The sequence below is a fragment of the Monodon monoceros genome, unplaced genomic scaffold, assembly GCF_005190385.1.
Source record: "Monodon monoceros isolate NGI ecotype Baffin Bay Population unplaced genomic scaffold, NGI_Narwhal_1 Super_Scaffold_7, whole genome shotgun sequence".
NCBI classification, from domain to species: Eukaryota; Metazoa; Chordata; class Mammalia; order Artiodactyla; family Monodontidae; genus Monodon; species Monodon monoceros.
Genome location: NW_021703784.1, coordinates 38,464,773 through 38,489,534, shown reverse-complemented (window position 1 = coordinate 38,489,534; position 24,762 = coordinate 38,464,773). Strand labels below are relative to the sequence as shown.

At 40.4% G+C, this 24,762-nt stretch overlaps 1 protein-coding gene across 2 annotated transcripts in view; it reads left to right on the top strand.

Annotated features, from left to right (window-relative positions):
- Positions 1 to 24,762, top strand: part of HEPHL1 (hephaestin like 1) — a 93,761-nt gene that overhangs the window by 58,786 nt on the left and 10,213 nt on the right. For both annotated transcript variants that reach the window (XM_029208575.1, XM_029208574.1), the window contains exons 11-15: positions 7,898 to 8,110; positions 10,929 to 11,142; positions 17,024 to 17,163; positions 19,943 to 20,083; positions 23,692 to 23,798. In XM_029208575.1, coding sequence (XP_029064408.1) covers positions 7,898 to 8,110; positions 10,929 to 11,142; positions 17,024 to 17,163; positions 19,943 to 20,083; positions 23,692 to 23,798 — 815 coding nt within the window. The remainder of the gene's footprint in view (positions 1 to 7,897; positions 8,111 to 10,928; positions 11,143 to 17,023; positions 17,164 to 19,942; positions 20,084 to 23,691; positions 23,799 to 24,762) is intronic.

The window sequence follows — 24,762 nt, the reverse complement described above, 5'->3', positions numbered from 1 at the left end:
ATGTCATACACCATATTAACAAATTGAAGGAGGAAAACAATATGATCATCTCAATAGATGCAGAAAAAGCTTTTGACAAAATTCAACACCCATTTATGATAAAAATCTGCCAGAAAGTAGTCATAGAGGGAACTTACCTCAACACAATAAAGGCCATATATAACAAACCCACAGCCAACATCCTCCTCAATGGTGAAAAACTGAAACCATTTCCACTAAGATCAGGAACAAGACAAGGTTGCCCACTCTCACCACTATTATAGTTTTGGAAGTTTTAGCCAGAGCAATCAGAGAAGAAAAAGAAATAAAAGGAATACAAATTGGAAAAGAAGAAATAAAGCTGTCACTGTTTGCAGATGACATGATACTATACATAGAGTATCCTAAAGATGCTACCAGAAAACTACTAGAGTTAATCAATGAATTTGGTAAAGTAGCAGGATACAAAATTAATGCACAGAAATCTCTTGTATTTCTATACACTAATGATGAAAAATCTGAAAGTGAAATTAAGAAAACACTCCCCTTTACAATTGCAACAAAAAGAATAAAATATCTAGGAATAAACCTACCTAAGGAGACAAAAGACCTGTATGCAGAAAATTATAAGACACTGATGAAAGAAATTAAAGATGATACCAACAGATGGAGAGATATACCATGTTCTTGGATTGGAAGAATCAACATTGTGAAAATGACTATACTACCCCAAGCAATCTACAGATTCAGTGCAATCCCTGTCAAACTACCACTGGCATTTTTCACAGAACTAGAACAAAAAATTTCACAATATGTATGGAAACACAAAAGACCCCAAATAGCAAAAGCAGTCTTGAGAAAGAAAAATGGAGCTGGAGGAATCAGGCTCCCTGACTACAGATTATACTACAAAGCTACAGTAATCAAGACAGTATAGTACTGGCACAAAAACAGAAATATAAATCAATGGAACAGGATAGAAATCCCAGAGACAAACCCACGTACATATGGTCACCTTATCTTTGATAAAGGAGGCAAGAATATACTGTGGAGAAAAAACAGCCTCTTCAATAAGTGGTGCTGGGAAAACTGGACAGCTACATGTAAAAGAATGAAATTAGAACAGTCCCTAACACCATGCACAAAAATAAACTCAAAATGGATTAAAGACCTAAATGTGAGGCCAGACACTATCATACTCTTAGAGGAAAACATAGGCAGGACACTCTATGACATAAATCACAGCAAGATCCTTTTTCACCCACTTCCTAGAGAAATGGAAATAAAAACAAAAATAAACAAATGGGACCTAATGAAACTTAATAGCTTTTGCACAGCAAAGGAAATCATAAACAAGTTGAAAAGACAACCCTCAGAATGGGAGAAAATATTTGCTAATGAAGCAACTGACAAAGGATTAATCTCCAAAATTTACAAGCAGCTCATGCAGCTCAATATGAAAAAAACAAAAAACCCAATCCAAAAATGGGCAGAAGACCTAAATAGACATTTCTCCAAAGAAGATATGCAGGTTGCCAGCAAACACATGAAAGAATGCTCAGTATCATTAATCATTAGAGAAATGCAAGTCAAAACTACAATGAGATATCATCTCACACTGATCAGAAGGGGCATCATCAAAAAATCTACAAACAATAAATGCTGGAGAGGCTGTGGAGAAAAGTGAGCCCTCTTGCACTGTTGGTGGGAATGTAAACTGATACAGCCACTATGGAGAACAGTATGGAGGTTCCTTAAAAAGCTAAAAATAGAACTACCATATGACCCAGCAATCCCACTACTGGGCATATACCCTGAGAAAACCATAGTTCAAAAAGAGTCATGTACCACAATGTTCATTGCAGCTCTATTTACAATAGCCAGGACATGGAAGCAACCTAAGTGTCCATCAACAGATGAATGGATGAAGAAGATGTGACACATATATACAACGGAATATTACTGAGCCATAGAAAGAAAGGAAATTGCGTTATTTGTAGTGAGGTGGATGGATCTAGAGTCTGTCATACAGAGCGAAGTAAGTCAGAAAGAGAAAAACAAATACTGTATGCTAACACATATATATGGAATCTTAAACAAACAAACAAAAAATGGTCATGAAGAAGCTAGGGGCAAGATGGGAATAAAGACGCAGAACTACTAGATTGATGTGATGTACCACATTAAGAAACTGAAGAGTAAAAACTATATGATCACCTCAATAGATGCAGAAAAAGCTTTTGACAAAACTCAACACTCATTTATGATAAAAATTCTCCAGAAAGTTGGCATAGAGGGAACATACCTCAACATAATTAAGGCCATATATGACAGCTCCACAGCTAACATCATACTCAGTTGTGAAAAGCTGAAAGCATTTCCTCTAAGATCAGGAACAAGACAATGATGCCCACTCTCACCACTTTTATTCAATAAAGTATTTGAAGTCCTAGCCACAGCAATCAGAGAAGAGAAAGAAATAAAAGGCATTCAAATTGGAAAGGAAGAAGTCAAAATGTCATTGTTTGCAGATGGCATGATACTATACTTAGAAAATCCTAAAGACATTACCAGAAAACTACTAGAGCTCATCAATGAATTCAGTAAAGTTACAGAATATAAAATTAATATATAGAAATCTGTTGTATTTATACACACTAACAATGCATTATAAGAAAAAGAAATCAAGGAAACAATCTCACTTACCATCACATCAAAAATAATAAAATACCTAGGAATGAACCTACCCCAGGAGGTAAAGGACCTGTACTCAGAAAACTATGACACTGGTGAAAGAAATTGAAGGCAACAAAAACAGATGGAAAGATACTGTGTTCTTGGATAGTAAGAATCAATATGTTAAAATGACGATTCTACTCAAGGCAATCTACAGATTCAATGCAATCCCTATAAAAATACCAAGGGTATTTTTCACAGAACTAGAACAAATAATTTATTATTTTTTCTTTTATCCCAGTTTAATTAATCACATTAAAAATTAATTTTTATTAGAGTATAGCTGATTTATAATGTGTTAGTTTCTGCTGTACAGCAAAGTGAATAAATTATACATATATCCACTATTTTTAGATTCCATTCCCATATAGGTCATTACAGAGTATTGAGTAGAGTTCCTTGCACTACACAGTACATTTTTATTAGTTATCTATTTTATTTATAGTAGTGTGTATATGTCAATCCCAATCTCCCAATTTATCCCTTCCTCCCTTTCCACCTTGGTAACCATAAGTTTGTTTTCTACATCTGTGACTCTATTTCTGTTTTGTAAATAGGTTCATTTGTACCATTTTTTTAGATTCCACATATAAGCGAAATCATATATTTGTCTTTGTCTGACATACTTCACTCAGTATGACAATATCTAGGTCCATCCATGTCACTGCAAGTGGCATTATTTCCTTCTGTTTTATGGATGAGTAATATTCTATTGTATATATGTACCACATCTTCTTTATCTATTCACCTGTCAATGGACATTTAAGTTGTTTCCATGACCTGGCTGTTGTAAATAGTTCTGCAATGAACTTTGGGGTGCATGTATCTTTTTGAATTATGGTTTTCTCCAGATATATGCCCAGGAGTCACATTGCTGGGTCATATGGTAGCTCTATTTTTAGTTTTTTAAGGAACCTCCATACTGTTCTCCATAGTGGCTGTACCAATTTACATTTCCACCAACAGTGTAGGAGGGTTCCCTTTTCTTCACACCCTCTCCAGCATTTATTATTGGTAGATTTTTTTGATGATGGCCATTCTGACCAATGTGAGGTGATATCTCATTGTAGTTTTTATTTGCATTTCTCTAATAATTAGTGATGTTGAGCATAGAACAAATAATTTTAAAATTTATATGGGAACACAAAAGACCCCAAATCTCAAGAAAGAACAGAACTGGAGGATTCATGCTCCCTGACATCAGACAATATACAAAACTATAGGAATCAAAACAGTTTGGTACTGGCACATAAACAGACACATAGATCCACAGAAGAGAATAGTGAGCCCAGAAATGCACCCACGCACTTATGGTCAATTACTCTATGACAAAGGGGGCAAGAATATACAACGGAGAGAAGACAGTCTCTTCAATAAGTGGTTCTGGGAAAACTGGAAAGCTACATGTAAAGGAATGAAATTAGAACATTCTATAACACCATATATGAAAATAAAATTAACATAGATTAAAGATCTAAATGTAAGACTGGATACAATGAAACTCCTAGAGAAAAACATTCGCAGAACACTCTTTGACATAAATCCCAACAATAGTTTTTTGGATCTGCCTCCTAAATTAAGGGAAATAAAAGCTAAACTAAACAAATTGGATCCAACTAAATGTAAAAGCTTTTACACAGCAAAGGAAACCATCAATAAAATGGAAAGACAACCTACTGAATGGGAGAAAATATTTGCAAATGATATGCCTGATAAGGGATTAATAGCCAACATATATAAACAGCTTGTACAACTCAGAATCAAAGAAGCAAACAACCTGATTAAAAATGGGCAGAAGAACTGAGTAGACACTTTTCCAAAGAGGAAATGCAGATGGCCAATAGGCACGTGAAAAGATGTTCAATGTTGCTAGTCATCTGAGAAATGCAAATCAAAACCACAATGAGATATCACCTCACACCTGTCAGAACAGCTATTATCAAAAAGAACACAAATAGCAAATGTTGGCAAGGAAGTGGAGAAAAGGGAACCCTCCTACACAGTTGGTGGGAATGTAAATTGGTACAGCCACTGTGGAAAACAGTATGGAAGTGTCTCAAAAAACTAAAAATAGAACTACCATATGACCCAGCTATTCCACTCCTGGGTATATATATATTCAAACAAACAAACAAAAAAACCCAAAACCACTAATTTGAAAAGATACATGCAGGACTTCCCTGGTGGTCCAGTGGTTAAGACTCTGGACTTCCAATGCAGGGGGCCCAGCTTCAATCCCTGGAAGGGTAACTAAGATCCTGCATGCCACATGGCGTAGCCAAAATATTTTTAAAAAGAAAGAAAGGAAAAGATACATGCACTCCAATGTTCATAGCAACATTATTTACAATTGCCAAGATATGGAAGCAACCTAAGTGTCCGTGAAGAGATGAAATGGATAAAGACATGGTATATATATATATATATATATAGGAGGAAATAAAACTCAGCCATAAAAAGGAATGAAATTCTGCCATTTGCTACTATGTGGATGGTCCTAGAGAGTATTATGCTTAGTGAAATAAGTCAGACAGAGAAATACAAATACTGTATGTTTCACTTATATGTGGAATCTAAAAAGTAAAACAAATGAATGTATATAACAAAAAAGAAACAGACTCAGACATAGAGAATAAACTAGGGGTTACCAGTGGGGAGAGGGAAGGGTGAAGGGGCAAGATAGGGCTATGGGATTAAGAGAAAATAACTACTATGAATAAAATAAATAAGCTATAAGGATATATTGTACAACACAGGGAAATATTGCCATTATTTTATAATAACTTTAAATGTAGTATAATGTATAAAAATATTGAATCACTATGTTGTACACCTAAAACTCGTATAATATTGTAAATCAAATATACTTCAATAAAAATTTTCTTCAGTGCTTAAAGCAAGCATGGCGAGATAACAGGCCTTGTCTTAGGACCAAGCATAACATCTGATTATTGGGAAACAATAAACAAATGTTTATTAAACATTATGGGAAAAATTATGGGAAACATTATGGGAAAATAATGAAATAGCACTTTCCCTCTCTCCCAAGGAAGTCCAAAAACAGTTCAAGGTTCCAAGTGATGCACAGCACCAGCTCAGACTCCTGTGGTCCTGGATGTTCTGTTTCAACAGAGTCCCCTCTTGGACCAATGGAAAGCATGGAATAGTGCACCTTCAATATCATCTTCTATGAAAAATTTTGTTATAACTGAATACAAAATGTAGTTCCTACCTCTCTAGTAGCCAATAGAAAAGGTAAACTCAACTATAAATTAGGAAGCATAACAATTCCTTAGTGGAGAAGCTAGGTTGCAAAAGAAATTTATCATGAGAGGCCTGTATACAGAAAACAGAAAACAGTCTAATGGACCATGTCAAATCCAGCCCCATCCTGGTTTGGCAATTTGAAATACATCTGTATATTTTGAACATGTAGAATATGTCATTTTTCAAGCAAAATTCAAGGAAAATTACGTGTTTTACTTTAAATTTCACATTAATTATAAATTAAATTTTGTCTCCAGTCTTGCTTGCATGAGTGGGAGAAAGTTGGCAACAATACCAAAGAGAAAATGCCTTATATAGCATACAATGATTTGCATTGCTCGTATTATATAGTCTATATTCAACGCTGTTTGTTGAATGTCTGAATGAATGTTCCAGAAAGAGAGGCTTTTTGGGGGGGTTGGGGGGCATGCTATTTGGCTTGTGGGATCTTAGTTCCCTGACCCAGGCCCTCAGGCCCTTGGCAGTGAGACCGCGGAGTCCTAACCAGTGGACCACAAGGGAATTCCCGGGAAAGAGAGGCTTTAAACTAGAGCTCCAAGGCAACAGAGGATTCTCTACCAGCCAGCCAAGGACTAAATTATTAGCATCACAATCTACAACGATATCTCTTTAACATTCAACAGACAAGACTTAGTTTATTTGCAAGAGCATTATCAAAGATTTTTTTCAGAAAATGTGATATTCTTCTCAGCAGCCCCAGGGCTTCTTGGAATTTCTACTAATAATTCCAGATATTTGAGTAAAATTACCAAGCACCCCTCATTCTGCAGGTAAAGAAACAAAAAGTAATTTTATTTGACAATGAGATTGTAACAGATCATTCATGTACATGATGAATGGGCATTAGAAGGAGTGGGAGTGGGAATATCTCTCTAAGGGCCACCAAGCATGAGACATAATTAGGTGTAGTCACCCTTCAGTGCTATTCAATCACGGCATTCATCCCCCTGAGTGGGAATGTGGTTTCTCAATTCTTCTCAAGGCACTGCTCCAGGTAACCACTATTGATGGATTGAGGTTGATATAAAAGAGAAAAACAATTTGCATTTCTGGAGATACAAAATGTTTTCATATCTAAGTGATCATTATTCAAAGTTCTGTCAGTTATTTTATTGGGGAATGGAAATCAAAGTTATCATAAGGCCAAATTATTTACTCAAGGGCCAACCTCTTATAACTTAGTGTCCCTTCCCCCCACCCCAAAATCCCTCTCCACTGACTAGACATGCAAATATAATGTCAATCAACTGCAATTTTTTCTAATGATGCAAGATCCATGAAATCAGTGAAGAGATGTGTGATAACTTCTAGAATCAAATGCAAAGCCATTTGCAAATGAGGATCTGACAAAATTAAATAAATAACTGAGGAAAAGACACTTAACAAGGGAGATGACAGGATAAGAACCTCAAAAGAAAATGATTTTCATATCAAGACCTTTAAAAAAGACTTCGAGAAAATTAACGAAGTCTGTAAATATTTTTGCAAGGATGATACTCTTTATAATCTGCAAACCTAAAATGTGAAATGAAGGATATCATATTATACTATCAAACAATTTTGTCAGAAACAAATTACTCCAGAAAACAACCTGGTTTATTTCTTATTGATTCTTAGAATTAAAGCCCTGTGGATACATTATTAAATAGAACAGATTCACAGTTTTAGCGTATTTTCATTATTCATTGTTAATTTCAGTCTCCATTTAAATTTGATTCACCACGTGACTTTTCCCCAGGACTATTTATTCTCTGATAATAAGGATTTTCTGTAAATAGTTTGAACTTGAACACCACTGCCGCTACACACACTGATAATCTTTCACTAAGATGACGTGTTTTCAGTACATCTACAAAATTATAGTGGGCTCTGCTATCTTTTTCCTTCCATTTAGCTATTAACGGCTATATGTATGGCAACCAGCCAGGCCTAACCATGTGCAAAAAGGATAGAGTTTCCTGGCATATGATTGGAATGGGCACCGACACTGACATGCATGGAGTTTATTTTCAAGGGAACACCATCCACCTACGAGGGACTCACCGCGACTCCCTGGCCCTGTTTCCCCATGTCTCCACAACAGCATTCATGCAGCCGGACCATGCAGGTAAACTTGGCAGGGCCAGCTCAGGTGATCAAATTCCTATCTTCAGGCATATACTCTTTTTTTTTTTTTAACATCTTTATTGAAGTATAATTTCTTTACAATGGTGTGTTAGTTTCTGCTTTATAACAAAGCGAATCAGCTATTACATATACATATATCCCCATATCCCCTCCCTCTTGCGTCTCCCTCCCACCCTCCCTATCCCACCCTTCTAGGTGGTCACAAAGCACTGAGCTGATCTCCCTGTGCTATGCAGCTGCTTCCCACTAGCTATCTATTTTACATTTGGTAGTGTGTATATAAGTCCATACCACTCTCTCACTTTGTCCCAGCTTACCCTTCCCCCTCCCCCAGAAGAAATTGTTTGAATTAGGGCACTTCTGGGTGTACAGAAAGAGGTATAGTCCTGATTAGAATCAGAGAATCCTGACTATTTTATTTCAAATATATAGTGTAAAGGACAAAGGAAAGGCGTCTAAAATAACATCCACAAAGCAGAAGTGGGAGTACTCCAAATGACCTTGCTTCACAAATCCTAGAAGAATGCTCTTGATTTATATCCATGAACAATTCAGGCCAAGAAAGAGGAATTTTTGTTGTTGTTCTCTTTAAGCACAAACATCAATTTAGTTACTGCTCTGAAGCATCAACCAGGCATGAGCAGCCCAGTGGTTGTTTGCAGGTTATGGACATGTGAACTTGTCTGCCTTCTTTAGTGACTGATGGTGGTCTCTTGATGAGTCCCAGATGGGGACTTCCCTATTTTCATTCTCTTGGGCACCCAGAAAGCAAGCTGCATTGGGTCTTAAGTTCATGGAGAGCCCATTGAAATACCAGTACCTGTCCCTTCTCTTAGAGATTCCCAAGCTAATTATATAATGGGGGCATTTTAATAAAAGATATAGAACAATATATGGCAGCATATGCTGTCTCATGAAAAATAAGAATAGCAAGTGCTACGGGTGTTCAACATGTTTCTCCAACCCAACTTTTTCATTAATCTTAAGAAGAAACCAATATTCTACCCAAGATGAGTACTTGCCAGCTCTGTCTCCTTTATGAATGGGTATTTTCTCCTTTACTCCACACTAGAACTGCAGTTTAGATGCCTCTCCGTGTCACTGGTTAAGAACTTGAGGTTTGAGCTTCAAAACTTTTGCCTAAGAACTGTCTCAGAGTAGGAGCTCCATAATCCTTGCCTTGTAAACTTCTAGTATTCAACATTTCTATATTAATATAATTGATCAATTATGAATCATCCCAAGGGATGCCTTGGGAACAATGATCTTTTTTTTAATGCACTCTTCAAGACCAAAGAGGGAAGGGGAGGAAAACAGCCAAATAGGTTTAACCCATAGAAAGAGGCATTCAAAACTAGAGATGGCTGGAATAATTTTAGGGTTTTGGCTACTTACTCATGTGCCCTACAGGCTTCTAAAGAGCTACATGATGATGTTTTCCACTTTATATTTGGTGGTGAGTATAAACCTGTTATTGCTGAAAAGCTTAGTTATTTCACCAATTCCTGTCCCATATCTCTAAGCCAAAAGGAGTGCCCAAAACATGGGTAGAGGAGCCTGTCAGTTGCAAGTCAAACGTTTTCTCTTTGAATCTTTATTTTTAAAACCACTTTATTGATGTATGACTGATACACAAAAAGCTGTATATTTAATATATGTAAATTGATGAGTTTGGAGAGAAGTATGCATCTGTGAAAACATCACCACAATCAAGGCCTTAAGCTCCTCTTTGTTCTTAGAGAAGATAATTCCTCATCTGTTGAAGGAATGATGAACACATCAATAATGAGCTGCCTGGAGACCCACATAGGCAGAGGAAGTTCTCGCCATGTCTGTCTTCCGAGGTGTCTTCTCTCTGGTTTTATAGAGACCCTTCATGATGGTCACCACGGGGTGCTAGGGTACCCCATGAACCAATGGTTTGGGCTCATCCTGAAGGGGTAACTTGGCAGTATTTAGACATGTGTAGCATGATAGAAGCTATCTCTGTGCTTTGTAGGTAGTTAACGAGACCTGCACTCTCACTCAGCTCTGAGAACAGAGTCTACTAGAGGAAGGGAAGATTTATTGATCCAATAATTTCACTGAAAGTTGATACTTTCCAATAATTTGGTTTTATATGATTTTATGGTGAATTCAGTTAAGATATGTGTACCTGATGCCAAGGCATCTAGAAAATTCAGCTTAAAAATTATATTGTTCTCAGTCAGACATGATTGTTGGTTTTTCTTTTCATCTGGCATAATGTAGACTTACCATTGGAAACAAGACCATCCTCTGCTCAAGGGCTTAATGAAGAAATACATTTGGCTTTAATAATAATACCTTACTTGTGTATTGCACTTTACAGCTTATGAACACCTTTAGGGCAAAAGTCATGACTTCAGAAACGTGACCTAATTTGAATTTTGTCTAGAATATTCATCTTATGGATAATGAGTTCCTTTTAAACTGGGTGGGGCGAAGATAATCATCACCTATCAGTGATTTTCTAGGACTGACCATCTTCTAAAAGGTGTGTACAATAGGGAAGACCCAGAGAAATCATCTGTTGGCAACAACTTTGCAAGTTTTATTTGTCCATGACAAATGAATTTCAGATGGTATTTTTTTCCCCATAAGTAAATATATTCAGAGTAATTTATTCCCCTTGGCATCTGATTTTTAAATACTATATAAAGATGATATTTTAAAAATCCACCTTATCGGTTATTTTGAAATAAATTACATAGGTTTGCTAACAAACCAAAATCAAACTCTCGAGCATCGCACACAACGCCAAGCTATTTCTCTTCCAGGCATCTTCAGGGTGTTTTGCTCCACCCTGTACCACTTCCAGAGAGGCATGAATCAAATATATGAGGTCAGCAGCTGTGGCAACAAGGACCCTTCTGAACAGCCGTACGGGATGATAAGAACCTTTTACATCGCCGCTGAAGAGGTAGAATGGGATTATGCCCCTAACAAAAACTGGGAGTTCGAAAAGCAGCACTTGGACGGAGGATGGGAAAGGTACCACAGGCGATGCCGCCGCGGAGTCTCTCGGTTGGGGTCGCACATGTCAAACGTGGAAACTAAAAATGCCCTTGTTTTGTCTGCCCAGTTCTGGCAGACAAGAGATTTTACTCAGGGGCACGAAAGCTTAGGGAAGCTGCCCTCTGTGTCCCGGGAAAGGGTCTGAAGTCATTTTAAGGGCACTCCCGCGGCGGGCTCGGTCCACATCTGCTGACTAGTTTCAAGGGTGGCTGTCGGACCAGCGAATGTGGCTTTGAGTGAGCGTCTGCACTGAAAGGGTTTAGGCAAAGAGGCCCATCTCACAGTGATCCTGGGAGGACAAAAGGATGCAGAGGGAGGCAGAGATGGTGCGTAGATCTGGGGTGAGAGGATGGGCAGCTGTAGATTGAGGACCGCGGGGGCCGTTGGCCGAGCGCTGACCGTGGGGGACAACCAGGGAGCACGTAGGAGGCATTGGCAGAGATCCCCGAGTTGGGACAGGAAAAGCAGGTCTCTTTGGATGACCTGGTACCCAGAAAGTCCGCCAGATTGACCCTCCTGGGCAGCGCTGTCGGCCATTGCTAAGCACCAATGAATGAGCGGAGGCAGTGAGATGCTGGGGTAACATCCAGGCATTGGTTGTTTGGTTTTTTTTTTTTTCGGTACACGGGCCCCTCACTGTTGTGGCCTCTCCCATTGCGGAGCACAGTCTCCGGACGCGCAGGCTCAGCGGCCATGGCTCACGGGCCCAGCCGCTCCACGGCACGTGGGATCTTCCCGGACCAGGGCACGAACCCGCGTCCCCTGCATCGGCAGGCGGACTCTCAACCACTGCGCCAGCAGGGAAGCCCGGCATTGGTACTTTTAAAAGCTCCCCAAATAATTCGAATATCAGATTCTAGATTAAGAACCACAGCACGGGGCTTCCCTGGTGGCACAGTGGTTGGGAATCCACCTGCCAATGCAGCGGACATGAGCTCGAGCCCTGGTCCGGGAAGATCCCACATGCCGCGGAGCAACTAAGCCCGTGCGCCACAACTACTGAGCCTGCGCTCTAGAGCCTGCAAGCCACCACTACTGAAGCCCATGCACCTAGAGCCCGTGCTCTTCAACAAGAGAAGCCACCGCACCACAACAAACAGTAGCCCCCGCTCACCACAACTAGCGAAGGCCCGCGCGCAGCAACGAAGACCCAACGCAGCCAAAAATTTTTAAAATAAATAAATTTTTAAAAAGAAAGAAAACGGGCGTATCATGCCAGACACCCAAGGGTTAAGGGGCATAGCCCAAGACCCCTTCCCTCACCTGGCTGCAAGCCCCCTGCAGGCTGATGAGCACTGGTCTCTACTGCCCTAAGCCCACCAGGGCCGCCGGGTAGAGCCAAGGAGGAAAGGAATAGAAGCATCTCAGGCACAGACCTGCAGACCTTTCCCCCAAAGTTAACACCCTCTGCTTGGGTATCACTGTCCCATATACGGACGAGGAGACTCGGCCCAGTTAAGTGGTCCAACTAGTCACTGGCAGAGTTGGAGTTGAACATAGACCTTTTGAAGGACAAATCCTGTTCTCAACACAAGCTGACTTTCACACCCTTCTTCCTCTTTGATATTTATTATCACACTTCCCTTGCCCTCCCCTCCCCAGCCCTCGAACTAATCCTCTGTGGTTATGTCCCCCCACCAACTCTCCCACACCCAGCTGTTCTGAGTATTAACCTGTTTTGTTTCTCTTCTTACTTGGCCTGTTTTGAGGGTTCAGGCTAATGCAAAGAATGTAATGGTGCCACCTTATGGACAAATGAAGAAACACAATGACTCTCCATTTTTAAAAGATTTGCCTCAAGGACAGGACGGTTTAAAATTCATTCAATGATTCACCAACCCAGTTTGCTAAACCAGACACCCCTCCTGCTAAACCAGTGCTGCCAATACAAGTTAAAGACTGATACTGCAGTAGAAAATGAAATGAATATTAATTTTGCTTTTTATAAAATGATTATTTCATTAACAGGCTGCCATCACTGAAGAAATCATCGTATAATAATTTTGTCACGTGTACAATCTTAGCCCATGAGTGTGTAAGAAATTTATTTTCTTGAAACTCAGTGTAATTTCTGCTCTCAGCCCCATCCCTCTGGGCTGGCAGGAAGAGCTAGCTTTGGTCTTCTGAGATTGTCTCCCAAGCTGCATAGAGAGATAGGTAGAGGGTGCTGAGTGTGTCTGCACCCTGCCCCTGCCACTGTGGATTGTGCCCATAAATAAATAAAAACAAAGTGAGGTGAGAGCATTTTCACCTATTAAAAAGACAACAGATCTGTAGATAAAAGTGCAGTACAGAAATGAAACGCCAAGTCATCCCAGTGGCAATCTGTGGCACCCCTGTAGATCAGAGCCCAGGAACGAATGCCCCTCTGCACCCCAGTTGCTATGCCTCTGCCGTTTGACCCAAGGCCATATCATAGGACACCTCTAGTTTTCAGACTATCCCTCAGTATGTGTTTTCCCTGAGACATTTATTGTCCTGGTCAGCACAGACCCTCTGCCTCAACTTGGAACCTGGAAGTCTTTCCCAGAAAGGCAACAAATGGGACCATTGGCACAATGTCAGGGTCTGTGCAATGAGAAGGAATTTGAAAATAGAGAGTAGGTTGCTATAGAGAAATAAAGTTATACCTAGCACTCCTGAGCTTGTGGACTGATATGCATGTAATTTAACTAACCTGGGATTCCAGACAAGACTCGCCATCTACATAGAGTCTGTCATACAGAGTGAAATAAGTCAGAAAGAGAAAAACAAATACCGTGTGCTAACGCACATGTATGGAATCTACAATAACAGTACTGATGAACCTAGTGACAGGGCAGGAATAAAGACGTGGACGTAGAAAACGGACTTAAGGACACGGGGGGGAAGGGGAAGTTGGGACGAAGTGAGAGAGTGGCATGGACATATATACACTACCAAATGTAAAATAGATAGCTAGTGGGAAGCAGCCGCATAGCACAGGGAGATCAGCTCAGTTCTTTGCGACCACCTTGGTGGGGGATAGGGAGGGTGGGAAGGAGAAGCAAGAGGGAGGAGATATGGGGATATATGTATACATATAGCTGATTCACTTTGTTGTACAACAGAAACTAACACAACATTGTAAAGCAATTATAGTCCAATAAAGATTATATATATATATATATATATATATATGTATATAAAAGACTCGCCATCTACTGAGCACACCCCATGAGCGAAGCATTTTACTAGGCCTTTTACAAACCCTATCTGATATGACCCTCGCCACACACTTGACCCATTCCATCAGCTTTGGCCCAGCATTATGTGACATCCTAGTGAGATGATAGAGCAAGTGCTTATGTGTTTCTTAATAGGTGTCTGACACAGACACAGCTTTACAGGTCTTAACTTATATGATCCTCACACCAGTCCTGGGAGGTAGATGAATTCTCATCACGTCATTTTGCAGAGAAGGGAAGCTGGAAAACAGCAGAGGTGGCTCGAGTGTCTGTGCTTGTCGCCACCACACGTTACTAGGACTCCTGGAAAAATAAAAGTAGAAGAAAAATTCTCTTCTCTTGGAAAGCACACAGTGGTGGGTAGAAGATATACATGCATTTGTTAACTACCTACTGTGTGCTAGGCATTGTGCAAAGTGCTGAGAAGGGCACACAAGGTCCTTTTCATACAGAATTCATGGTCCATGGGGCAGACACTAGGACAAGCACACTGAGTCACGCAGTCACTGTGGGGAGGGAAGCCCCATCTTGGGCGAAAGGGTGGGGAGAGGGTAGGTGATCAGGGAAAGCTTCTGGGAAGAAGTAGTCTTTGAGCTGGGACACGAAGAGAGGGTCAGTTGAAGAGGTGGAAGTGTGCTCTCAGCACAGGAAGGCAGCAAGTGGATGCCTGGAGGAGTGGAGGGCATGTGGAGCTCAAGAGGGTGAATGTTTAGAATGGCATGAGCATAGGGCATGTGGGGGGCAATGATAGGAAACCAGGTTTGGGAGGTTGGCAGAGGCAGATAGGGAAAGGGTATGAGAGCTAAATCGAGGAGTCTGCCAGTGGGAAGCCTTAAGAAGCTTTTCCACGAGGACCGACCAACATGCTCAAATTTGCGGCTGCAATGTGGAGCAGCGGTCCCCAACCTTTTCGGCACCAAGGACCGGTTTCGTGGAAGATAATTTTTCCACGGAAGGGGGAAGGGGGGTGGATAGTTCAGGCAGTAACGCAAGCGATGGGGAGCGATGGGGAGCGGCGGATGAAGCTTCGCTTGCTCGCCTGCCGCTCACCTCCTGCTCTGTGGCCCGGTTCCTAACAGGTCGCGGACCAGTACCGTACCGGTCTGTGGCCCAGGGGTTGGGGACCCCTGGAGTAGAGAATAGAGAGAGGAAAGGAGCACTGGAGGCAGAGAACATGGTTAGGAACAATTCCAGTTAATACAGGTAAGTGATTAGATTAGGCAGGCGGCTTAGAGTGTCGGCAGTTTAATAGTAGGGAGATGGAAGGATATGAGACACACTGTATTTGGAGATAAAGTCAATAGATTTGTTTCTATCTTCTGTGATGATCTAGCTTGGTGCTAGATAAAATATATAGTTGATCCTCATTATTTGCAGATTCCATGTGTGTGAATTTGCCTACTCGCTGAAATTTATCTGTAACCCCCAAGTCAATTCTTGTGGTGCTTTTGTGGTCACTTGCAGATATGAATAAAGCAGTAAAAAATGTATGTCCCTTGATGTTCACATTCCCAGCAGAGGTCAAACCAACAATGCATCCTTCTGCCTTCTTGTTTCAGCTCTCCTACAGAAACAAGTGTCCTCTCGGTCATCTATTTAGTGCCACTTTTTTTTCTTCTTTGTGCTTTTTGTTGGTGATTTAGCTGTTTAAAATGGCTTCCCCAGCTTGGGGCTGAAGTGCTGTCTAGGGTCCTTTAGCACGGGAAGGCTGTAATGTGCCCTTACAGAGTAAATACAGGTGCTAGATAAGCTTCATTCAGGCATGAGTCATAGTACTATTGGCCATGAGTTCAGTATTTATGGATCAGCAATATCTATTGCATAAGATGTCTTTAAACAGAAACACACATCAAACAAGGTTATATATTGATCTGTTGATGAAAATATTGTGACCCGAGGTTCGAAGGAACCTAACCCGGTGTTTCCCCTAGGAAAAATGGTTCAGTATTTGTTAATTCAGTGTTTGGGGTGACTCTCTAGAACATAACTACTGTGAATAACAAGAATCAACTGTATCTATATTTAGGGAATTCCCTGATGGTCCAGTGATTAGGACTCTGCACTCTCACAGTTGGGGTCCAGGTTCAATCCCTGATCAGGGAACTAAGATCCTGCAAGCCGTGCAACTTGGCCAAAATATATGTATATATTTGTATGTATATGCACAATACACAACCCACAGACTTTCTTGAGCTCTTTAAAATGGAAAAGCATAACAAGGTACAGAATGATACATATAAAATCTGGAGGAATGCAGGGTGGTAGAATGTGTGTGTATGTGCATGGGTGAGCATGTGTGTGAGGTTAGTTAGTTCCAAGAAGAGACGTGCAACCTCAAAGGGCTCTTATGAGTCTCTAACTAAAGCTGGTCAGGGATTGAGTGCCAGTAGGGCTTTAGAGCAATGGTTCCCAAGAGTGGACCATAGTCCAGTGCCGGACTGCCCACATCTGAGCACCCAGAGATGCTTTCAAATGCAGAATCCTGGTCCCACTCCCCGAGAGCCTGGTGCAAAAAACCAGCTCCCCACAGAGATCCTGATTGCTGCCAGATTTGGGAAGCACTGCTCCAGTGCACCCCCGAATCATGCAGAAGCACTCAAGGATTTTCCTACCCTCTAACAACTTTAATTCCTGCTGCTTCTGATTTGCAGACATGGAGATATATTTATGAACCACACTGAAAACTGGATTGGCTCTCAGTACAAGAAAGTGGTTTACAGGGAATACACCAATGGAGAATTTGTGGAGATCAAAGCCCAACCGCCACAAGAGGAACACTTGGCACTCCTGGGTATGGCACAGATCGCAGCCGTGCACTGCCAGCACACACACACACACACGCGCGTCTGGTTAGACTTCTGCCCAAGAAGGGATGGAAGGAACAGAGCAGCCTGACTGCATTCATCCAAGTAGGACAACTTCCTGCTCTCCCATTATCAGGGAGTGTGCTGCATGCTCAGCTCATACAAATAGTAGCCGTAAGAAGATCGCCAGATGATGTGCAAACAGGAATTCATATCATCAGGGCAGTCTAACCAGTACCTGTTGCCCTGAAGTTCCTTTGCCACCCCTCTGCTGAGCCAGGAAATTTTCATCTGAAACAAGTTGATGCCTCAGAACAGCAGGCAGAGTGTTTGCATAACTTCACCAAAGTTCTCAATCATCCATGCACAGCGCCTTACCAACACACCATGAAAATCATTCTGACAAAAGAGGAACCCCTTACGTAAGAGAGGTGCTTGGGTGGATGGCCTAGATTCAGTTCCAGGGGCCCTAACTCCTGGCTTTCTCAGAACCGACTCTGCCTGTCTGATGCCCTGGGCTGCCTAACCTGGAGATCAGATAAGCTCTTCCTGCTAACCTTCCCCACTTTTCTTCACCTGAGCATCACCAAACCTGACTCCATTACGAAGATGCCATCTTAAAGCAGAGGGCTAATCTAGAGGACTTTTAGAAATCCGTCTCCATTTTTAAAAGTACAAGGGAACTTATGTAAATAGTAAGGCTGTAATGTGTTTTATTATTAAAATAAGGCACCACGAGATTACTAGATTCATAAATTATGAAACAGCCCATCCATCTTCACCATCTATTAACATCAGCTCTCAAGCTTGCTTGTCATACCAAATGAGTAATCTCCCATGGGAACATTCCTTCTTTTGAGCCCTGTGTGTGGACAGATCTCTGAAGAAAGGGTGCTGATCTTGCGGAGGGGGCTGGGCCGCACCCCTCCCCAAGAGCCCCGGTTTGGTTTGCTCAGTAAAATGACACAAACCAGCGACTTCATCAGAGGCAAGCCCAGCAGCACTTCAGCCAGTGGAGCGGAAGGCTCATCTATTCATTTTCTGCAGCTCAGGGAGAGGTCTGCATTCCTGAAGCTGCAAAGGGCACAGGACGGGCCCGCCTCTGGTCATTACTGTTCCCTGTGACCCACCAGGTGGTAAATCAGAAAGCATCTGCTCCCTCCCACCAATCCAGCAAGGCATGTGCAATTTACGTGGTCATGTATACATAAATAGTGATCTTAATATATGTATGCACATGCCCCATCTGTAACTCTACCCCAAACTACTGCTTAAAAACATGCCTAGATTTTTCTTTTCTAGATTTATCATTAAAAGAGTGCTTTTCAGACACTTTCTGATTCATACTAAGTATTTCTTCTGAAGATAATAACAGTCCAACAAATTTTAGATTTATTTAAGCCTTTCGTCAGTAAGATTATCCCTTGGTATCCACAGGGGATTTGTTCCAGGACCTCCATGGGTACCAAGATGCTCAAGTCTCTTATACTAAATGGCTTAGTGCTGTTGGCCCTCCGTATCCGTGGACTCTGCATCCACTCATACGGACAGCCAACTACATTTCTCAGAAGAGCAATTAAAACCATGGTTTGAACCAGTGAAGAATGGATGGGTGTGGTCTGACTCTCAACCGTGGTGTATCTCCCTGTGAATGTAGAATGCAAATACATATTGAGAGCCACTGAGACTGGGTCTGATGTGCTTCCAAGATGGAAGTCTGTTTCCACCTCTCTCAAGCAATGCCTTGTGAAGACCTCTTTGTGTATGATACTTTGTCGGTGTGGCTGAGCAAACTGGGTTTGTGGCACGTTCTGGGCACCAAGAGGCACCTGTCATGGGTGAGGGTCATCCCACAGTAACGTGGGTGCAGGCCTCTCCAGAGATGTGTGGGCCTATTTCCACTGGCACTCAGGCTGGTTGCTTGTAACAGAAATGTGTACACGTGAGGTGCTGAAGAACACACGTCTCATGAAGGTATTCAAATACTGAGAAACAGCATTGGACATTTGGACATGCATTAGTGAAATCACTGTATTGATCATGCATCAATACATATGTTTTAATTTTGTTATCTTAGAAATCCCTTTTATACACATCAGTTCATTGCATCCTCACTATTATATCCATTAACCAGATAATGAGTAGTTTTAGGCTTACCAAAGGTTACACACAGAGGGATTACAACTGAAAGTCACCGTATCCTACATCATTAGTATGCTTGGAATTATATATATAAAATATACATATATTTTAATTAAAAAAATTTTAATTGACATTATATTTTCATAGTCATTTGGTTTCCAATGCCTTAATGATAACAAAATGGGCACTTGTTTCTGAAATAAAAACAAACAAACAAACAAAAAAAGTCACCATGTCCTGTGGCTATAGCTTTTCCTGGAGAGTATGTCTCAGCAATATAAAAGTTTAAGCATTTATTGAGTATTTACTGTGCTTCAATCCTTACTGTAACCCTCTGAGAAAGGTGTTATTAAACTCATGTTACAGATAAGGAAGTTGACTCAGGTCACCTAACTTACTCAAGGCCTCTCCAATAAGTAAGTGAAGGAGGCAGGATTTGAACCCAGGTTGGTGCAATGGCCAAACATGACGTGATATTTAATGCTACCAATATCTCCTTCTAGAGGAAATACACTAATAACGATGCTAACCTTCGTTTATTTTGTCAAATACTACCTACGTGTAAATTACACCAATGTTGAAAAGAGCAACGACAATGCACACAGGTCTGTGTTTTGCCTTTAGGCCCAATGATTCATGCTGAGGTGGGCGACTCCATCCTGATCATATTTATGAACAAGGCCAATCGGCCCTACTCCATCTCAGCCCACGGAGTGGAGGACATGGAGAGTGGGAAGGGACTCCCAGTGCCTGTCACAAAGCCAGGTAACTTACCCCACAGATCTGCTCCATCCTGATGAATACTGCAGACTCAACTCTTCTCTGATCTTTTCTGAACTCTGAAGGGTTTTGGAGAGCTCATTGTAATGTCAATGTGTTCCAACCATTACCCCAATATGAAATCACCATTCATCCAATGACCAAGCGCTTATGGAGTTCCTACAGCTCCATTAGGAACCTTAAAGGGTATTAAGACATAACAGCTAACACATATTCAGTGTTAACATTCTGCCAGCTTTTACATTTAAAACAAAAATTTTTTAACTCATTTATCCTTAAAATAACCCGGGGAGGTAGACACTAACATATTTCATTTAACCTGATACCATCAATTGTAATGGCCATGATTACTTTATCTGTTACTAAAGAAAGAAAAGAAAAAAACATGCTGCCAATTAAACTTTAACATGCCACTGATTGAAAGATACATCCTGACATCAGATGTGCTAAATTGTGAAAAATGTGCATCCTGTAATTGATGAAGTATGGTAGTTATGCCCATTTAACAGGTGACTGAAGCAAAGAGGAGTAAAGAGCTTAACCAGGTCAGACGTTAGTAATAGCGGAACTCAGTTTGTTTGACTTCAGGACCTGAGCTCTTAACCACACATTTCTCTCAAGATGCTTAAAATGAGTTTGAAAGAAAAAAAGATGAATCATTTCAGCAAGAGTGCAGATTACGCAAGATGAAATTCTAAGTGGTGAAGAATTTCAAGAATATATCTGAGAGTGTTGATAACATTTCAGAGAAGGAAAACCCGTGAAGACTGATTGTCTAATTAGGAACAATTAGGGAAGTCTTTATAAAGGAGATAGAACTCCAACTGGCTTTTAAAATACGCATTGAAGGGAGAGAAGAGCTCACGATTTAAGGAGCTTCCATAATATTTACACAGTTAAAGTGTGCTTGTGATAAATGTCAAGAGCCCCTGTGACCTTCAGTTATGAAATTGATAGCAACCATAGGTATAATTACAGGGGAGTTATATTCCATTTTACCTCTGATGAATACATAATAGCATTATAATAATGCTATATAATTGCAATAAAGGTCATATAAATTTTTAAAAATTTAAATAGGTATAAAGAAAAGAAAACAATCTAATGCATCACTAGAAAAAGCTAGTAAGGTATCTATTCAAGGTTGGGTTGTGGGGAGGAAAATCGTTATTGGCTACTATTCCAACTTCTGCCACTCCCTACTCCCAGTATCAGAAGCTGCTTCAAGAAACTTCTCATGAACATCTAAATGTCTATCTACAGAGAGACAGTCAATTCTGGAATATTCTTAGAATGGACCATTGTACAATCATTAAATGACATTGAAGAAAGTTTTAATAACATGGGAAAGACTTGTTAACAAAATACAAGCATAGAAGAAAGACCAGAAGGGAAATAAAGCCAAAATGTTAATAATGGTTTTATCTTTGTGGTGGTATTTTAAACAGCAGAGTGATCATCTTTTCTATTTCCTCACATTTTTTATACCTTCTAGGTTTTCTATAATGGATGTGTCTTGCTTTGATGAAGAGGGAAATGGTTTAAAATGGATCAAAAAAGCTATTAAATATATTTATTTTTGATGGTTGAAAGCAACTCTAGAAGGAGGAAGAAAGGTGCCTATTAGCCATGGGGAGTGCGGAGCTCTGGTAGGGCTGTGGGCAAGCTGGTGTGACCCCTCCCAGGCTGTTGTGCCCTGGTGGTGAGGAGTGGCAAGGGACACAACTTCTCTATGCTGACTGGCCTTCCAAGAGTCCTAGACGTGAGGGTTATGAGAGTGGGGAGAAAAATGTTTAGAGCATGGCAAAGGAGAAATTATTACTATTATTTTTACTGGAACTCAGAGGGATTCAGTCCCCACAAGGGTCTCTAATAAGGCAGAAAGATTTGGAAGAACCCAGAGTTTAGATGTAGGAGCAATAAACTAACTTTGTGCAGGAAGTCCAGGCAACTTGGAGAAGAAAGTTTAATCAGGGCATGCATGCGATGAAGAGAGGAAACTAGCATTTTAAGAAAAGTAAGCCCCTATCAGTTTTCTCCTCCTCCTCCTCCTCCTCCCCGTCCTTCTTCTTCTTCTCCTTCTTCTCCTCCTTCTCCTTCTCCTTCTTCTTTTTCTTCTTCTTCTTCCTCCTCTTCCTCTTCTCCTCCTCCTCCTCCTTCTTCTTCTTCTTGTTCTTCTTCTCCTCCTCCTTCCCCTCCCTCCTCTTCCCCCACTTTCTCCTCCTCCTCCCTTTCCCCTTCTCCTTTCCTCCTCCTCCTTCTTCTCCTTCTCTTTCTTCTTCTCCTCCTTCTTCTTCCTCTTCCTCTCCTCCTTCTTCTCCCCCTTCCTCTTCTTCTTCTTCTTCTCCTTTTTATTAAATCACTCAACAAACATTTACTTAGCATCCTCTTTTTGTTGAGAGCTGGGCTCCCAGCTGGGGTAGACGATGGATTGTTCCAACTTTAACACCACCCCTGTAGTCACTTGCATTTAGAAAGCTAAATATCAGTGATTTAGCCTTGTGATTACCAAGGCATAGGGGCTACAATGAAAATCATGGAAACTAGACCTAAAATTATATCGCTAACCAACTGGTGCATGAGCAAACCTGGAGCAAAGTTTCATGTAAGCATTACTGTTGTTTTGCTTTGTGGCTCACATTCAGCTGTAGGTTGCTTGTCCTGATAGGGTGGGGAAGGGACACAGTTCAAAAGGAGATAACAATTTAAATGAGCCTTTTACAATGTGATTATCTTGATAATTCATGAATATATTTATGACTCCTTTGCAAGGCTCTGGGTCAGCCCCAGGGGGTGCACAGATATGGGGCCTGACAAGAGGGATTGCATGTATTTGTCATTAGTGTACATACAAATTCGCAATTATTGACTGCCTTCAATGTGAGGCACTATTCTAGGTATTTTATTTCATTTAATCCTCACAACAATTTGAAAACTGGGATAACTAATCCACTTTACAAATAAGGAAACTAAAAGTCAGTGAGATTAAGTAGCTTGTCAAGGTTGAGTGAAAACAAGTCATTAGGGTTGGGATTTGAAACTAGGCCTCTCTGATTCTCTCTGGTTCCAACTAGATCTCACCTGCCTGCACATTAGAATCACCTGAGAAGCTTAAGGAATATACTGGTACCCTAGTACCAGATCCCAGATACTCTAATTTCATTGGTTTGGGATGAGGCCTGAGCAGTGAGAGTTTACAAAGCTCCCTGCTGATTCCACAAGAAGCCAAGGCTGAGGCCCACAGTAACTCAAGCATGCTCAAGCATAACTCTTAGGAAAAATATACAAAATTTGAGGAAAAAAACCATTGAGGTGTAAAATAAGTCTTCATTTCCTGAATAAACATCAGTTGATAATAGAAAAGGCAAACTAAGATGGAAGGTTATAGTCTGAAATGAAAATCTATCATTTTGAACCTGCATAAAATCAAGATGTGAATTTAATGGGAACATTTCTAATGAATGGGCAATTCTACTCAGCAATAAACTTTAACCAAAATATACGAAGAATCTGTTTGTATTTCTTCAGGTAAATTGTCTGGAACAGAGGTAACATGAACAAAAATTTTTTCTATTTCTTCTCATTTGTTTCAGGAGAAATAAAAACATACAGATGGAATGTCCCTAAAAGGTCTGGTCCAGGGCCATCTGACCCAAATTGTATTCCATGGGTTTACTATTCAACAGTAAACTTTGTGAAGGTAAGGTGGAGAGAGCCACCAAAATGCTCAAAGTGACGTGGCTTTAAGCTGACTCTTCAAGTTATCACAACTATGGTGGGTATATGTGAAGAGATGTATTGGTTTAGAGCAGGGGTCTCAAACTATGGCCATACCTGTTTGTTTGCATTATTGATGATGAAGTTGAGTAGTTGTGATGGAAATGGTATGGGTCACACAGTAAAAAATACTTGCTATCTGATGCTTTACAAAAACAAAGTTTGCCGACACTTGATCTAAAGTATACGGGAAAAAAATAAAATCTCAATGTTTCAATTACCAAATTTAGAACTTACAAGGTAGTTTGAAGCAAGAGTGGATATGTAAAATAGATAACCATAAATAAATATATATTTTTAAATTTAATTTATACCATGGTTTTTGATGTGTGAAAAAGGGCTCAGGAAAGAAAACACACTCCAAGTAAACTTGGTAACTGAAACTACAAAATAGTTGAATGATAAATAGGCTAACTTTACTTAGAAATTAAAGGCAAAGATTCGATATTGAACTTGAGTCAGGTATGTGTATATAAAACAACTAGTCTAGAATTATATTTCATAAATCGAAGTCCAAATTAAGGTCATATCTGATATAAAATGTAAACATTGCCCATTATTTTAAAAAGTGAGGGATTATCTTAGCCTTCATTTTAAATATTAGATGGCTGCATTAATGTCCTTGAGTTGTATTGGAAAGCACAAGAGTTCAAACATACCAGACCCTTGAAAAAGAAACTTACATATTAGAATTATGGGAAACCCACATTTATTTGTTGATTCCTTTGTGCATCCCAACAAATATTTATTGAGCCCTTGTGATGCGCAAATGACCCCACCAGGTACTATGAGGGCTGCAAATATTCTTGTCTTGAAGGAACTTATCATCTTCGGGGAAAATAATACGTGTGCACACCCATAATGATATTACAACTCTGAATCTGGTG